Genomic DNA, 18029 nt, shown 5'->3' with positions numbered 1-18029 from the left:
GTAACTGACAGACACTGTGGAAACTTAACACCAATGAGATGGCTTCCACCACAGGCACTGGCAGTGATATAACTGTCAAGAGCCCTGGACAGTTGAGGAAGTGCAATGCACCTCATGAGAGCTTCTCACCTATGTGGTACTTGTTGGGAGTCTCCCCAGCGTGGACGTACAATTGTACAAGGTTGACCTGCTGGCTCCCTCACAAAGGGCACTCACAGAGCTCTTCTCTGGTGTGAGTCCTAATACCTTGAACAAGAATACAGCACATTTTCTGCATTCATAAGGCCTTTCTCTAGTATGAACTTTCTGGCTGCTAAACAAGTGTAACAGATGCAGCTAAAGGGCCACCAAAGATGTTGCATTCATGAGGCCCTTCGCCAGTGTGAACTTTCTGGTGCCGAACAAGATGGGAGTTTCTGCTATAGGCTTTCCCACATTCACTGCACATGTAAGGCTTCTCTCCAGTGTGAACCCTCTGGTGAAGGATGAGGCTAGAGTTGCGGCTAAAGAATTTCCCACATTCACTGCACTCATAAGGCCTCGCTCCAGTGTGGACTTTCTTGTGCTGAACAAGGTGGGAGCTACTAATGTAGGCTTTCCCACATTCACTACACACATAAGGCCTTGCCCCACTGTGAACCCTCTGGTGTAGAATGAGGCTGGAGTTGTGGCTAAAGCATTTCCCACATTCACTGCACTCAAAAGGCTTCACTCCAGTGTGAATTCTCTGATGCACAATGAGGTTGTAGCTATGGCTAAAGAATTTTCCACATTTGCTACACTCATAAGGCCTTTCTCCGGTGTGGATTTTCTGGTGCTGTACTAGTGTGTCTTTACGGCTGAAGGCCTTTCCACACTTGCTGCACTCATAAGGCCTTGCTCCAGTGTGAATTATCTGGTGCTGAACAAGTGTGTCTTTGCAGCCAAAAGCCTTCCCACATTTGCCACACAAATAAGACCTTGCTCCTGTGTGGACTCTCCTATGTTTAATGAGGCTGGAGTTATGGCTAAAGAATTTTCCACATTCTATGCACTCATAAGGCCTTGCCCCAGTGTGAATTCTCCAGTGCTCAATAAGGTGAGAGCTTTGGCTAAAGAATTTCCCACATTCACTGCACTCATAAGGCCTTTCTCCAGTGTGAACTCTCTGGTGCTGCACAAGGTGGGAGCTTCTGCTGTAGGCTTTTCCACATTCACTGCAGTCATAAGACCTTTCTCCAGTGTGAACTCTCTGGTGCTGAACAAGCGTGTTTTTGCGGCTAAAAGCTTTTCCACATTCGCCACACTCATAAGGCCTTTCTCCAGTGTGAATTCTTTGGTGCTGAACAAGGTGCGAGCTTCTGCTGTAAGCTTTTCCACATTCACTGCATGTATACTGTCGTTTTCCAGTGTGAAACTTCTGGTGGGTTTTTAGGTGAGACAGGTGAATGAAGGCCTTTCTACACTCCTTACACACATGTGAAATTTCTCCACTATGAATTTTATTGTGATGAATAAGAGCCGATTTCTCCTTGGACAGATCTCCACATGGTAGGCACCTAAAAGCTTGCACTTCAGCCTGAGTTACCTGGTTGTCAAGGAGAGTGAAGGTGTTCAGGAAGGCTTTCCCATTGTCACTGCAATTGAGAAGCATCAGTTCATCATGGTCTCCCTGGTGTCGCCTGAGTCTGGAGCTTTGTGGAAAGGGCTCCATGAACTCAGCCCTTCTGCATGGACTCATTCCATTGTGAGTACTTTGGTGCTGGAAGAGGCCAGAGCTATCTGGTAAGTCCATCCCTTCCTCTCTGCAAGTAAAAGGTCTCCCTAACATGTGGACAGCACAGCTCTTCACAAGTGAGGCCCCATCATCATCCCTTCTGATGGGATTCTTCCCACTATATTGCTTCTGAGGCTGATAAAAGTTTTCACTGAACAGGAATCCTCGCCCACAGGGGTCACATGTGTACAGTTTCTGTGCAGGGCATGATCTCTGGTGTTCAGCCAGGTGCAAAATGTCTTTCAAGAGTGGGTCACATATCTCACATGGGTGGGCTTTCTGGATAAATGGACATGACTCAGGAGTCCTGACCTCTGATACTCCTACAAAAATGCTCTGCTCAGAAGGGGCCTCCTCATTGTCTGATTCACACCAACAACCTGAAAGCAAAGAAATGCTAGTGAAGGACATGTTGACTTTGGTGGGAAGCAGCAACTCCATCACATATGCGTGTGTGACACACCAATGAATGAGTCCACTGGCTTTTGGCAGGATGAGGGAGCCAGGATCAGGGTGAGGAAGCATCCATTGTCAGTCCTGGGCCTCTAAACGTCACAGTATGGAGGAACTCTAATTCTGGGTTAAGACACAATGATGGTGGACAGTACCAGAAGTAAAGGCAAGGTCTCCAACTCACTCCTCTACAAAAGGGTTTCAGCAGGGCCTCAGCTGCTGGTGTCAGGTGAGCTCTGTGCAGAAGGCTGTGTCCAAGCCCAGGAAAATCTGATTGCAAGTAAGTAGCTGGTTCTTAAGGACTACATACAGATATGTGCACAACTCATGACACATTATAGTAGCCAATGTTGCAGAGCAATATGGACGGAGAAGAGGAGAATGAGTGAGAAACACAGAGGCCAGAGAGGTGGGGAAACAACAAAGGGATGGAAGACAGAAGAGAAACGTCAAGTGCCAAGAATGGGGAAGGAAAGGGAGAAGTGAGGTACTGCTATGTGCCTTGGCAAGAAAACACTGGTGAACACAAAGCAGGTTCAGTATGATGTGAACTCAGCCCTAAGATGGCTCTCTTTCAGCTCCCATGCAGCAGGGCAAGGCCCTCTATGGCCTCTCTCACTGTGGCTGGAGTCAGGGCTCCCTGTCAGGCACCCGGGGCTTCCTGCCCCTCTCCACCTGGGCAACTACATGGGATCTGGAAGATGGAGGTTGTAAAAAAACAAAACAAAACATAGGGGAAACTAACACAACATTATGAATTAACTATACTGCAAGAAAAAACAAAACAAAACATAGAGCAGATGAGTGACCTAGAAAGACCCATCCCACAAAAAATAGAAAATGTTAAAAAAAAAAAAAGACAAAAAAACCCGAAGGAGGATTCGGCGGAACATCCCTGTGTCTTCCACAAGCAGTGACCATGTCAGTACCTACAATTCCTGGCATAGTCATGCACCAGGAAATCTCAGCCAGAAGATAGGGGCAGAACATGGACACAGAGGCATTATGGACATGGAAGTGCCCAAGCCAGACAGAATCTGTGAAGCAGACTGAAAGAGCCCTGAACTCCTAACCCAATCCTGAAAGGTTTGGGGCACAGGTGTCAGGACTGCTCAGCGAGGGAGGGGACACCACACACGGCCCAGCCTTGGCACCCACAGCACCTACTCAGGGAAACAAAGAAGGGAAGGAGAATAGTCACTGATTTGGCTGGACTGAAAGAGCTGCCCCAAGGGAAGTGGGGAGAAAGCAAACCCCAAGGACACTGGAGCAGGCATGAGGGCCTGTGGAAGGCAGCCTCTCCGATGGTCCCCAAGAATGCCTACCTCCCAGTATTTCCACCCCTGTGTAGGCCGCTTCCCTTGACCATAGGCTGGACTGATTGACCCATTTCTATGATGGGATCATTTACTACAGGTCAGGTTAGAAAAAGACCAGCCATCATCCTGGACGTTCTCACTTGCACACTTGCTCAGAGAAGGCACTTTCCACGTTATGAGGTGCACTACAGAAAGGCCACCATGACAAGGAACCGAGGGAGGCCTCTGACCAACAGCCAGTGAGGAACTAACGCTCACAGTTCAACAAAGCCGCAAGAAATTACATCTTGGAAACACAAAACATGAGTGAGTTTGTAAGTGGATTCTTCCCGAGAATGGCCTTCAGATGAGAACACAGCTTTGGCTGACAGCTTGACTGACACCTCATGAGAGACCCTGAGCCAAAAGCACCCAGGTAAGCTGTGATGAGCGAGGTTCCTGATACACTGAAAGTTACATAACGCATTTTAATTGTTTTAAGTCACTAACTTTTGGAGTAATTTGCCATGTACCAATAGATAACTGAAACAGGGACTTACCCAGCGAGGCCACAAGTGCAAAGTTCTCCAGCATCACATCACGGTACAGGAGTCTCTGAGCTTCCTCAAGGAGCTCCCACTCCTCCCGGGAGAAGTACACGAACACATCCTCGAAGGTCACACAGCCCTGCCACGATGGGGACAATTGAGCCCACGGACAACAGGACTCCCCAGTCTACCCATTAACCTACCCACCCCCTGGTCCCTATCCTCCCCAGCTGCCCAATTCAGAGGCGATACTAGGCCTTAGCACCACTATTGCCTGCTCTCTCTTGTCTCTCTGATTGCTGTGTGCAGCCCAGAACAGAACCAGGCATCTGAGCAGATATATTCATATATTATGGAAGCTATGGGCCTTGCATGAGGGGCACCAAACACTCTCCGGCTGGCATCCTCCAGAACATGCCTCCCAGGCACAACTTTGAGGCCATCAGTCCACACTCCTCCGAACATGTACATCACTCTGAACCACCTTCGTAATATCGGGACCACACCTCATTAACACTGACAACCTTCTGATCCACACCATATGCACCTCCAAGGCAACCTCCACTCCTGAAGCCACTCTGCATACAGTATCCAGGAAGTACTCATATGTCTTTATGACAGGCACCACTGCCACCCAGGTGCCTAAGGACTCCCAACTCAACCTTACCTCCAAGCATTTACACATGCTGTTCCTGGGTCTAATACACTCTTCCAGTCCTCATCCTATTGGCTGCAAGAAGCAGGAACCTCTTCATATAACTCTCGATCTAAATTTAGGATGCTGGGCTAGAAAGAACCCCTCCGTTAAAGCCCCCAGACTCAAGTGCAGGGGGCAGGGCAGGTGAAGAGTCCCAGAATCTCACTATGTCTCATCAGAAAATCTCCAACGACCCTAGTTTAAAAACATACAAAATCCATACACCTCTCTAACGTCCACTGCCACCACTCTGGTACACCCACCATCAACACTCACCTGGACTATTGCTGTAGACTCCATCCTGGTCTCCCTGCCCACCCTCAGGCTTCCCCAATCTTTCCACTCTGCTACAAGAGAAAGCCTGTTAACACCTATGTCAGATCACCTCCCTTCTTTGTTACAAACTTTCCATGGCTCCCGCCACCACCAGAAAAGAGGCCCAGCTCCTCAGGCTGCCATTCTAGGCCTGATTCCTGACTGCCTGCTCTCTATTCTCACCAAACATAACATAAACCTGCGGTTTCCTGAACACTCCTAATTCATTCTCACCTCCAAGTGTTCGTACCAGTTGGCTCCTGGGCCTTGGAAGCCATTTCACGCCTCACCCCGTCAACACTGGGAATGGGAACCTCGCCACATATCCACCGTCAGGGACCGCCCTTCACCGCCTTTATACTCAAGAGAAGGGGGCGATGAAGGTGAAGTGCTGAAAGCTCTAGAACACACCATCCCCTACACCTGAAGCGGTGAGGGCTTGAGGGACCCTCCACTCACCTGAGCCCGGTCCATAGGCGTCGCGGCCGCCATGGAATCCTCTGAGCAGAACCAGGTCGAGAAACTGGCGACTGGAGCGGGCTCTGCGGGAGCAGCCGAACCCCCACCCCACACTGGGCGGAGTGGCCTCGGGACGACTGTCGCACTCAGAGCCCCAGGCTCCCACTTGTAAAAAGGCGCTCAGGCTCAGGGTGCCGCCTCCGGAAGCGGACGAGGACGGAGGGCGGGTGCGAAGGCCTCGGAAAGAGCACAGCCCCGGCCAGCACCTCCGCGCAAGGCGGCCCGTAACACGACGGGGACCATGGATCCTAACAACGACGCGGAGGTAGAGCTTATCCTTTCTACTGTCCTTCCCCGTTCGCTTCCGAAGAGCCGCGTGTAAGGCGGACCCCAGCAACGCCTCCCAGCCAACCTCCTGAGCCACTCCCGACAGCCTTGGCGCAAGCAGAAGACGTCACGGCCGCGACGCCGGAAGTCCCGCCTCTGCCGGCAAGGGCGGCAGGAAACGCCCATCTTCCGGACTGTCATTGGCGCAGCGCGGATGTGCCGGGCACAGACTTCTGGGTAAAGGAGTTTGTGTCCTCTTACCAACTAGGTAAGGGACCCCTTTCCGGCTCTCCACGACAGCGTGCGGAGTCTGGTGAAGGGAGAAAGATCCGGGAGGAATTTGGTCGCAGAGAACCAGAGCCCCTCTTAAAGGCGACGCGTCCAGATTTCCGTGGTCACCTGTGACAACGCCGCGTCCTCCGCCGTCTCCAGCAGGTGGAGCATTCTTTCATCCTGGGAGAACTGCTTCACCTCTCTTGAGTTTTGGGGACTGAGATTTAAATTGAACAATGAATATCCCTCTCTCGTGCAGTCTTCGTTTAAAAACATGAAATGTTCCTCTAATTCGTTCATACCCAAATTGGGTCAGCATCACTGTGAACTTACTAATAATGCAAGTTCTCGGATCCAACCTACACCTTCTGACACAGAAACCCCCGCGGGTGGGAGCTCTCATTAAAAGTCATGAGCACCTCCTTCCCCCAAAGTTCAACTAAAATGGGAATATACTACAGCCTACCTCATGGGAAGTGAAATGAAAAGTGCTTACCACAAGGCCTGGTGCTAAATACACACAAGCTATTATTGTTATTCATCATCTCCACAAGGTTCTCACACATACAGCTATAGGAGGATATCAGAGGCTCCTCTTCGCAGAATCACTGATTATGTTTTTTAAAATATAAAATACAATCACTCCCTGAGTCAGCAAGTAGCATTATAGGCAATGGTTAAAATTTTTGCATAAAGCACACATGTATACCTTTAGTTTAACTTTTTTTTTTAACTTTAGCTGCAGGAAGTTTTCATAAACTACAGGTAACTCTACTGTCAAAGTGATAAATTTTTACAGGACATATTATTCAAAACTTAGAACTATCAAGACTAATTGTCCTTAGGCTTAAGTGGACAGTGGAATTAATATAGTTTCATATTATGGTTTATTTCATAAGATGATGTCATATTTCAGGTCTAATTCACAAGAACAAAGGCTCAAACTCCTCCTGCCTTCCCATTGAACTCTGAGAGCAGGGAAATCCAGGTATAAATGCATGATCATGAGATGGCCCAACCTGATATCTAGTGCCTCAGGGTCACCAGGTATGGTCCTCCTTCTCATGAAGATATTATCTTCCCATCACCTGGACCTCCAGCTCCCAAAGGAGCAATCAGTAACTCCTGGGGAGGTGTGAAAACTGGCACCAGTGAGACCCAAAGAGGCAACCCCAAGAAGGAGCATAAATGAGAAGATAAATCAAAGAAATATTTTACACGATCACTCCTGCCCATTTCAATTGGCCAAAATTCACTTGCATGGTCCCAAATTAAGTAAGGGAAGCTGGGACATACCTGTCCTCTTCGGTGTCCAGAAGGAGAAAACAGTATTGGTGAACACCTAGTGACTTTCTAGCACAATCCATTGATTTGATCACCAGATGCCCACTTTATTATTCATTCTCTACATTCTACACTCTTTTTATTTTTTTATTTTTATTTTGTGTGTGTGTGTTTGTTGTTTTTACATTCTACACTTTTATATCCTCACTGAAGTGATATCCAAAACTCTATGCATTCACTGACTGCATTGCAAAGTTAGTATCTCTACGTGATGTCTTCTGCAACATACATGTACCTCCACTCACACTCAATATAAAGTTATGTGTCAGGGACACAGTGGAAGGACATAATGAAACCGTTGGAAGAAATAACCGCCATCAGGTTTCTGTATGCAACAAATGCATCTTTGAAGAAAGCAAGTAAAATATGACTATTTGAGACCAAAGGTGAGAAATTTAATGAAAAAAAATAACCAACACGAATACTTTAAAAACTATGTTTAAGGTAGGAAGAAAGTGATCCCAGGTGAGTGGTCTGCGATGATAAAAGGAATGAGAATCTGGGAGAGGGGTGCATTTGTGTATGAATACAACCACTCATTATCTGTATAAAACATTAACATTTCATTTTTGGAGACAGAATGATGGAATTACCTTGCATATCCTCAATAACACATAAGCTGAGATGAGCAAATTAATGTTTAAATCTCTTATATTTTCCAGAAAAAGATCAAAGATGTTAATAATGTTACACTACGTGTTAAATACATTGTCATTTTTCAGCTTAAACACTAATAAACAGAATCAGAATATATACACTGCAAATCTGAAGAAGGAAAAATTGAAATGTAAAGAAATATTCAATAGAAACTTTAAAAAAAGAAGTGTATAGATCAACTGAGGCAAAGAAAAGCACACCCACAGAAGATATATTTAAACACAACTATATCAGCTATCACATGAAATGAGTATGAAGTAAATGCTTACATTAGCAGTCAATAATTTTTGATATTAAAAATATCCAACAGGGCTTCCCTGGTGGCGCAGTGGTTGAGAGTCCGCCTGCCGATGTGGCGGATGCAGGTTCGTGCCCCGGTCCAGGAGGATCCCACATGCCGCGGAGCGGCTGGGCCCGTGGGCCATGGCCACTGTGCCTGCGCGTCCGGAGCCTGTGCTCCGCAGTGGGAGAGGCCACAACAGTGAGAGGCCTGCGTACCACAAAAAGAAAAAAAAAAGAATACATGAAACAGTTACTGATCTAAACACTAAATGAACTGACATCCCTCAAAATATGTGTGTAGGTAGGCAGTTAATGAACATGTTGAATTAGTTAAATTTATCCAAACACTTAATAATTGGTCTGCATGTTAATATACCTTTAAGTATTTCCTTATGATGAAAAATTTTATGTATCACATTCAGACTAGTCAGTCCTAAGCTATTCCCCTTATTCTCCACATTTTTACTGGGAAAAACCCAATAAAGGCTCTGGTCTAGGTCTCCCCTTGCGCCTGCTTCTGCCTCCTGCTCAAATCTGGTGCTTCCTCACATGGCCCTGTGTGGCATAGTGTTCACTGTACACTTGAGGAATAGAAATCTTTTTCAACAATACTGACCTCTCTGTGTGCTCATTTACTCATTTACGTCCATAAATTCAAATCTGGTGGGTACAATGGTTCATACACTTACCTCTTCAGGATCTTCAGTTCATCCATGTTAGGATGTAGAGAATAAGGGGAATAGCTTATGATCGACTAGTCTGAATAATTCAGGTGGGTTTTACAGCTTCAGAGCTGTCCCTAGCTGTCTGGTATCTTGCCCTGGGTTGATTTAGGGCAGGGGATATATTGACTTGGTGTATGAGAGTTAGATAAGGAGGTGGTTCAGACCATGGGCTCTGAATGATAGGGAGAGACATAAACACATTTGGCTTTTAGTTTGGCCCTAGGATTGATGGATGGAGACTAGACAAATACAGAATGGAAGGAAATACAGCACACAAAGCTGCTCATGGTGTGAACTAACCCAATTTTTACAGGGCCTTGTGGTCTTTGAGGACGTGGTCATATATTTCTCCCAGGAGGAGTGGGGACTCCTTGATGAGGCTCAGAGGCTCCTGTACCGTCATGTGATGCTACAGAACATTGCACCTTTGTCTTCCATAGGTAAGGCCCTCTCACTTACCCCAGCATCCTGGGCTGGGCTCTGTTCTTCCCCGTTTTCCCAGGGGCACCTCTGACCTTCCCACAGTGAGACCATGGGTACTGCTTTCTTTCGTGGTTTCCTGGCATGTGTGTTGTTGGTGCCAGAGATGGGCTCTGTGCAATGTAGTCCTTCTCTCCCAGAAGTCCCATCCCTGCTGCTCTCGGGTCTTGTAAGACAGGGCTCAGGAGTCAGAACTCTTGAAGTTTGTCTAAAAGATCCCACCAGCCTTGCATGTCCCTAGTTGGGTGACTCTGTCTAGAGACATGGAACCTCGGTGTCCCAGGCCTTCCCCTGCCTTTTGCTGACAGTCTTTGGAGCCTGCCTAGGCCAGGAAGTTCAGGCATTGACCTGGTCACTACTTGTGGGGACCACAGGGTTGTTTCTTTAAAGACCCTCCTTTGATATCCTTGTAATTTTGTTTTATTTTATTTTGTCTTATTTATCTACAAAGTTTTGCTGTTATTGTTGAAGTACAGTTGATTTACAATGTTGTGTTAATTACTGCTGTACAGCAAAGTGGTTCAGCTATACATATATGTACATTTTTTTCTTTACATTCTTTTCCATTATAGTTTATCATAGGATATTGAATATAGTTCTCTGTGCTATGTAGTAGGACCTTGTTGTTTATACATTTTATATGTAAAAGCTTATGTCTGCTAACCCCAACATCCCAATCTAACCCTTCCTCATCTCCCTTCCCATTGGCAACCACCAGTCTCTTGTCTATGAATGAGCCTGTTACTGTCTTATAGATATGTTCATTTGTGTCATATTTTAGATTCCACATATAAGTGACATAATATGGTATTTGTATTCCTCTTTCTGACTTACTTCACTTAGTATAATCATCACTGGTTCCATCCATGTTGCTGGAAATGGCATTATTTTGTTCTTTTTTTATGGCTGAGTAGTATTCCATTGTATAAATATACCACTTCTTCTTTATGCATTCCTCTGTTGATGGACATTTAGGTTGTTTCCATGTCTTGGCTATTGTAAATAGTGCTGCTGTGAACATAGGGGTGCATGCATCTTTTTAAATTATAGTTTTGCCGGGATATATGCCCAGGATTGGGATTGCTGGATCCTATGTTAATTCTATTTTTAGTTTTCTGAGGAGCCTCTATACTGTTTTCCACAGTGGCTGCACCAACTCACATTCTCACCAACAGTGTAAAAGGGTTCCCTTTTCTCCATACCCTCTCCGCATTTGTTATTTGTAGACTTTTAATGATGGCCTTTCTGACTGGTGTGAGGTGGTACCTCACTGAGTTTTGATTTGCATTTCTCTACTAATTAACGATGTTGAGCATCTTTTAATATGCCTATTTGCCATCTGTATTTCTTCTTTGGAGAAATGCCTATTTAGGTCTTCTGCCCATTTTTGGATTGGGTTGTTTGGTTTTTTTAATTGTTGAGTTGTATGGCTGTTTGTGTATTTTGGAAATTAAGCCCTTGTCGGTCACATAGTTTGGAAATATTTACTCCCATTCTGTAAGTTGTCTTTTCGTTTTCTTTATGGCTTTCTTCGCTGTACAAAAGCTTATAAGTTTGATTAGGTCCCATTTGTTTATTTTTGATTTTATTTCTATTGCCTTGGGAGACTGACCTAAGAAAACATTGATATGATTTATCTCAGAGAATGTTTTGCCTATGTTCTCTTCTAGGAGTTTTATGGAGTCATGTCTTATGTTTAAGTCTTTAAGCCAATTGAGTTTATTTTTGTGTATGGTGAGAGGCTGTGTTCTAAATTTTTTATGCGTTTATCAGCATCTCTCTTATTCCAGGTTGTTGGCACAGTGCCCAGGATGAGGAGGCCCTTTCAGAGCAAGGTGATGTTGTTAGAGAGTCACAGGTCAAGACTCCAAAACTAGGTCCATCCATCCAGAAGTCTCATTCTTGTGAGATATGTGGCCCACTCTTGAAACACATTTTACACTTGGCTGAGCACGATGGGACACACCCTGAGCAAGAGGTGTACACGTGTGTGTCAAGTCTCTCCCAGCACCAAAAGGAGCTGAGTCGAAAGAAACACCCCCGATGGGATGAGGGGAGGAATTCATTTGTGAAGAACTGCAGCATTCACGTGACAGAGAGGACCTTGACGTGCAGGGCGGGAGTGAAAGACTTTCCGGCCAGTTCAAGCCTTCTCCAGCACCAAGCCCTTCACACAGGAGGGAAGCCACACAGCGACATGGAAGGCAGGGCGACCTTTGACAGTGGACAGAATGATTGCAAGTGCAGTGAATGTGGGAAAACCTTTAGCCACAAACACATACTTGTTAAGCACCAGAAAAAACATTGCAGCGAAAGTGGAAAGACCTTCATCAGAAGGTTCCACCTGGTTCAGCACCAGACAATACATACTGGAATGAAGCTATATGAGCACCTTGGATGCGGAAGATTCTTTACACAAAGCTCTGGCCTCATTGAACAGCAGACAGTTCACACTAGGCCAACACCTTACGAGTGCAGCCAGTGTGGGAAGTGCGTCAAAGACAACTTCACACTCATTGTTCATCAGAGAGTTCACACGGGAGAAAAGCCATATAAATGCAGTGAATGCGGGAAAGTCGTTAGGTACAGCTTCACACTCAAAAGACATCAGAGAGTTCACATTGGAGAAAGGCCATATGAATGCAGTGTGCGTGGGAAATTTTTTGTAGACAGCTCCATGCTCATTATTCATCAGAGAGTTCACACTAGGGGAAGGCGTTTTGAATGCACCAAATGTAGAAAATTCTTTAGGTACCATTTCATGCTTGAGAAGCATCAGAAAGCTCACACTGGAGAAAGGCCTTATGAGTGTAGTGTATGTGGGAAACTCTTTAGGCACAACTCAAATCACATTAGGCATTAGAGAAGTCACACAGGAGAAAGGTCTTATGAGTGCAGTGTATGTGGTAGGCTCTTCAGCCAAAACTCCCACCTCATTCAGCACCAAGAAGTTCATGCTAAAAAGTATTGCAAACAGGGAAAGACTTCAAAGAAAAGTCTGATCTGATTTAGCACTGGGAAGTACTGCTATGCAGGTGTTTAAAAATTTTTTTTATAGTGTGGTAAAATACATGTAACATAGAATTTACAATCTTAACCATATTTAAGAGTAAGTTCTTCAGTAATAATACATTCACCTTTTGTGCAAGCAAATATTCAGAAGTCTTTTCATCTTGTAAAACTGGAACTAAACACATTAGATAGCAACTCCTCATCCCCCCTTTCTTATCCCCTGACAATTATTCTAATTTAAGTCTATAAATTTGTCCACTCAGGGGAGCTTATATAAGAGTCATAAAGTTTTTCTCCTTTGGTGGCTGGCCTACTTCACTGAAGACAATGTCCTCAAGGTTCAACCACTTCCTAGCATGTGTCGGAATTTCCTTCCTTTTTGAGTGAATAATACTCCATTTTATGTATATGTTACTTTTTCTGTATCCCATCATCAGTTGCCTCTTGGATTGCTTTCCCTATTTGCCTATTGCACTAATGCTGTTATAAGCATGATTGCACAAGTATTTCTTTGAGGCCCTGCTTTCAGTCCTTTTTAGGTATATTCCCACATGAGAATTGTTGCATCATGTGGTAATTCAATATTTAAATTTTTTGAGGAACTGAAGGGCTGTTTTCCATAGTAGCTGTACCATTTTACACCAATGCAGCTTGAAGGTTCCAATTTCTCTGCGCCCTCAGCAACACTTTTTATTTTCTTCTCGTTGTTTTATTTTTTGTAACACTATCTTCAGGGACACAAGGTGATTATTTCACTGTGGTTTTGATTTACATTTAATGATTTTGAACATTTTTTTCATCTGCTTGTTGGCTGTTTGTATTTGGCCTTTGGGAAAATGTCTCTTCCAATCCTTTCCCCATTTTTTAATGGGGTTATTATTTATTGTTGTTGTTATTTAGATGTTGGAGTTCTTTATATATTCTGTGTAGTAACTCCTTAACAGATAAATAATTTGCAAATATTTTCTTCCACTCTGAGGGTTGTCTTTTCACTCTCTCCATTTAGTCCTTTATTGCACAGAAATTTTAAATTTCAGTATAGTCCAATTTATTTCTGTTATTGTTGCCAGTGTCTTTGGTATCACGTCCAAGAAATTAGTCAGTGTCGTGAAGCTTTTTTCCTGTTTTCTTCTAAGAGTATTACACTTTTAAGTCCTAATATTTGGGTCTTTCATTCATTTTGAGTTCATTTTTATATATCATGTTAGGTAAAGGTGCAACTTCATTCTTTTGCGTGTGGATATCTAGTTTTTTCAACACCATCTGCTGAAAAACTCATTTCCCTTTGAATGGTCTCTGCACCCTTTTAAAACATCTGAGCATGTGTGTGAAGGTTTGTTTCTGTGCTCTCTATTTCATTCCTTTCTCCGCTATGTGAGTCTATGTCAATATCACAGCATTTTGATATATATGTTTAAAGTTTTTAAATAGTGGTTTGACTCACTTTTGAAGCCCTAGCAAGTGGACTGTCTGTTCCCCTTCTAGAACAGCTGATGAAGCCCACATCCCCAACCACTTTTCTTATCAGGCTCTCATACTCTAGACTACCAGACACCAAGGTGTCAGACAGTGATAGCCCCTATGTTCTGGAACCCATACAATTATTCAAAATAGCCAGTCCACAGACAGCTCATGAAACCTAGCTAATCCCATCACTCTTGTCACACATAAACTGCCCACCACAGCTCCAGGTTGCTGTCATCCTGTCCCTGGACACAGCCCTCTGTGTTGCCCTAACGTCTTTCCTCATTCTGAGCTGTAAGTAACAAACAGTTCTGTCTTTCATGTATCCCAGTGTCATTGTTCTGTGTGTTCCACCATCAAGAACCTTTTGATCTTACAGAACAACTCCACACCCAGCAGGGTATTATGAGTACAGCAGATGTTGGACAGTCTTCAGCCACTAGTCCGTCTCCATTCAGCACCAGGAAGCTCACACTGGAGAAAGACGTTACATGTGCAGCCACTGTGCTCTTGGCTTTTTAACATAATAACAGATGAAAGCTCTGAAGATTAGCCCCTGTGAGGGAGATATCCCCCAGAAACTGCATCTCGTACATCCAGACATCCTCACTAGGGAGATTCACGGTAAGGGCCAAGTTTGCGGGAAACTTTGGTGAACTCTGTTGCACTTTCAGACCTGCCTGGGGCCGTCAATGGAGTTCTGTCACTGCCCATGTGTATTACAGAAGCTACCCTCCTGCTATTAGCTGGAAGGGAGTTTGGTCACTATAGTTAATAATACTGTATTGCCAGTTTGAAACTTGCTAAGAGAGTAAATCATAAAAGTTCTCAACATAAAAAACTTTTGTAACTATGAGGACAATATAAAGTAGACTTATTGTGGTGATCATTTTGCAATATAAACAAATACCGAATCATTATGTTGTACAGCTGAAACTAATAAATATTGTATGTTAATTATATCAATTTTGGGAACTCCCTGGCTGTCCAATGGTTAGGGCTCCCCACTTCCACTGCAGGGGCCATGGGTTGGAGGTGGTCAAAAAAAAAATCTCAATTTTGTTAAAAAGCAGGGAGAACAGATTGCTGTGCTCTCTTGCTTTATCTAGAGTATTTGCCAGCCATTTGAGCACTTTGGTGAGAACTCATACCCCACTTGATTTGTTTGGGTGTGGACATCACCCAGCTTGGACAGAGGACTGGATCTGGCTTCGGTTGGCAGTTTTCAGAGGTTTCCCATGTTCAGGGTCGTTATTGATTGTCTCCTGATATTCTTGACAGATTTTTTTCCAGCCTCCATTTTACTTACCCTAGGAACTCCGGGCTTACCTTGCTGGGTTTTTTGGGATTTTGTTTTGTTTGAATTTTATTTTATTTTTTTATACAGCAGGTTCTTATTAGTTATCCATTTTATACCTTGCTGGTTTTTGCAGCAAAGGTCTTATTGAGTTTTTTTTTTTAATTGAAGTATAGTTGATTTACAATGTTGCGTTAATTACTGCTGTACAGCAAAATGATTCAGTTATACGTATATATACATTTTTAAAAATATTCTTTTCCATTATGGTTTATGATAGGATATATATATATATATATATTTTTTTTTTTTTTTTTTTTTTTTGCGGTATGCAGGCCTCTCACTGTTGTGGCCTCTCCTGTTGCAGAGCACAGACCCCGGACGCGCAGGCTCAGCGGCCATGGCTCACGGGCCTGGCTGCTCCGCAGCATGTGGGATTTCCCCGTACCAGGGCATGAACCTGTGTCCCCTGCATCGGCAGGCGGACTCTCAACCACTGCGCCACCAGGGAAGCTCTATCATAGGATATTGAATATAGTTCTCTGTGCTATACAGAGGGTCTTGTTGTTTATCCATTCTGTATATAAAAGCTTTTACATCTGCTAATCCCAACCTCCTACTCCATCCCTCCCCTAAGGCTTATTGTTTAAGCTACTTTTATTCTTGGGATTCTATTTACTGTATGTTGTGAGGGAGAATAGAATTGGGTTCTACCAGAATAATAAGTACAGAGTTCTGGGGCTCTCAACTTTGTGTGCTCCAAAGGAAATAGAATGAGGACAAACAACAGCTCTCAGGGTAGATTTGGCCTAATTTCCTTGTTGCCTGAGGCCTCCTAGGAAAGTCTGAAGGACACCTGCACCACGATCTCATGCCCTGGATGTGAGGATTATTTGTAGTTCCACAGTCACTTGGGGCAGGTGGTTTGGAAACAACTGTAAGGCCAACTGGCCCGAGGCAGGGGAACACAATCAGACTCACAGGTTGAAACTGACCTGGAGACTTTCCGGACCACCCAGTTCCAGGAACTGACCTGGGGACTTTCCACCCAGCCCAGCGTTCCCGCCTTTCGAGGGGCGGGACTAACGGTCCCCCACGATACCCGAAAAGACCACCAAATAAAGAATACCCTGCGCCCTCCCGGATTCACCACACCCCTTTCCCTTCTTTCCCTATAAATTCTGCCCAAACCCTCACCCAGCCGCTACTTCTCTGGTCCCTTTCTCTCGGACAAGTGAACCTCGCCCGGGAGCGTACCCAAATAAAGCTTGTTTAAGCTCTCCTCCGTTTTTGGTGCCGTTCCTTACAACAACAGTATTTGGCAGTACCGTGAAATGAGGCCCTTGAATTTAGTGGATGTCCCATGGCATAATTGACAGATATTTGTCTCCTGAGACCCACCTAGGAGCTGTGTGTCCTGAGGAGAAAAATCATGCAGGTATATGCATGTAAGACTTAACAAGGCCCAGGGTGGGTAACATATTCTGTACAAAAACAGTGATTGGATTAACTGGAACCGGGGGGAGACTTCAGCAAAGTAGAGTGGATAAGCCCCTTTCAAAGGGGTATCTGTAAATGTTCCAGAAACTGGCTGGTAAGAAAGTGTACATAACTTGGGACCTACAGTACAGTCCACTGAAATCTGGGTATATCCCCTTTAAGAACCTGAAAACCTGGCCCACCTCAGAGCCTCAGGGTACTACTCCGCAACTCTCGCGTTGGGGCGGGACCTTTCCAGGAAGCGGGGAGCACCGCCCCTTGCCTGGGCCTGGGGTGCTATGAACTACGTTACCCGGAAGGCACTGAGCCGCAGGAGAGAAGCACTTCCGTTCTAGAAGACGGCGTCTGGGCGGGCCTTCCGGCGTGGACCGCGGGCGACGTTTTGTTAACTCGGGGAGCTAACTTGTTAACTTGTGGGGAGCTTCGGAACCGTTGGCCGGCCTGAGGTTAGGCAGCCGGGAAGCTGCTGTGTCCGCTGATCTGAGGAGGGTCTGAGGCTCGGCGTGGGCGCCATCTAGCCTGACTCTGTCTCGGGGCCGGGACAGGGGCCACCGTGCTCGGGACCCTCATTCACCCATACACTCCGCTGTTGGCGGCGGAGCTGATGGGTCCAATCCAGGTAAATCCTGCGCCCTCCGAGCCCTCCCCCAACTCTTATTCTGCAGTATTTTGGTTCTAAATCGAGGTTCTCTAACGAGTGTCCTATACTTATTTGTCCCCCCAAACCTTGGTTTTCCCAATTTTGAAATATGAACTGCGTGGGGAAAAAAAATTGCAGAGAACTTACACATGCAGATGAATAAGCCACTTTAAAATTAATATGTGTTCTCCGCTCAGGTCAAAAAATGCGATATCAATAGGACCCCATAAGGCTCCTGTGCGGTCCTTCCAAGACAATTATCTCCATTTCTCCAAGGTTAAGGTGTTATCTGATGTTTCAAGTAAGCATCTTTCTTGATAGTTTTGCCAACTATGTGGAAAATATTCGACGACTGTAGTTTAATTTCTCTCGCTTGTTGTAAGACTTTTTATGAATGGAATCATATAAATATTATGTTTTCCTTCATGTGCACAATATGGTGTGACTTTACCCATGTTTTTAATGACCATTCTTTTTCCTTTTTGTGCAGTATTGAGTATAT

At 44.9% G+C, this 18029-nt stretch overlaps 2 protein-coding genes across 2 annotated transcripts in view; one reads left to right on the top strand and one right to left on the bottom strand.

The window, feature by feature from the left end:
* LOC136140885 (zinc finger protein 17-like) overlaps positions 1-18029 on the top strand; it is a 49618-nt gene that overhangs the window by 20451 nt on the left and 11138 nt on the right. Inside the window, 2 exon segments of the mRNA XM_065899031.1 lie at positions 12072-12312; positions 12394-12564. Of these exon segments, the coding sequence (XP_065755103.1) occupies positions 12072-12312; positions 12394-12564 (412 nt within the window).
* Positions 314-5559, bottom strand: LOC136141545 (zinc finger protein 304-like). The gene is made up of 3 exons (XM_065899745.1): positions 5527-5559; positions 4068-4194; positions 314-2136 (listed from the first exon to the last, which is right to left on the bottom strand). Exons 1-3 carry the CDS (start codon positions 5557-5559, stop codon positions 314-316), a joined length of 1983 nt encoding a protein of 660 aa, XP_065755817.1.

This window comes from Phocoena phocoena, chromosome 20 (genome assembly GCF_963924675.1).
Source record: "Phocoena phocoena chromosome 20, mPhoPho1.1, whole genome shotgun sequence".
NCBI classification, from domain to species: domain Eukaryota; kingdom Metazoa; phylum Chordata; class Mammalia; order Artiodactyla; family Phocoenidae; genus Phocoena; species Phocoena phocoena.
The sequence above is the reverse complement of the archived record's forward strand: the minus strand, read 5'-3'. Positions and strand labels throughout refer to the sequence as shown.

Bases quoted from the DNA above. Each gene is read 5' to 3' on its own strand.
- LOC136141545 (XM_065899745.1), bottom strand. From the start codon at position 5,559: ATGGCGGCCGCGACGCCTATGGACCGGGCTCAG. The intron at 4,195-5,526 runs GTGAGTGGAGGG...CCATCGTGGCAG, and splicing joins CGCCTATGGACCGGGCTCAG to GGCTGTGTGACCTTCGAGGA. The intron at 2,137-4,067 runs GTAAGTCCCTGT...CTTTGCTTTCAG, and splicing joins TGCACTTGTGGCCTCGCTGG to GTTGTTGGTGTGAATCAGAC.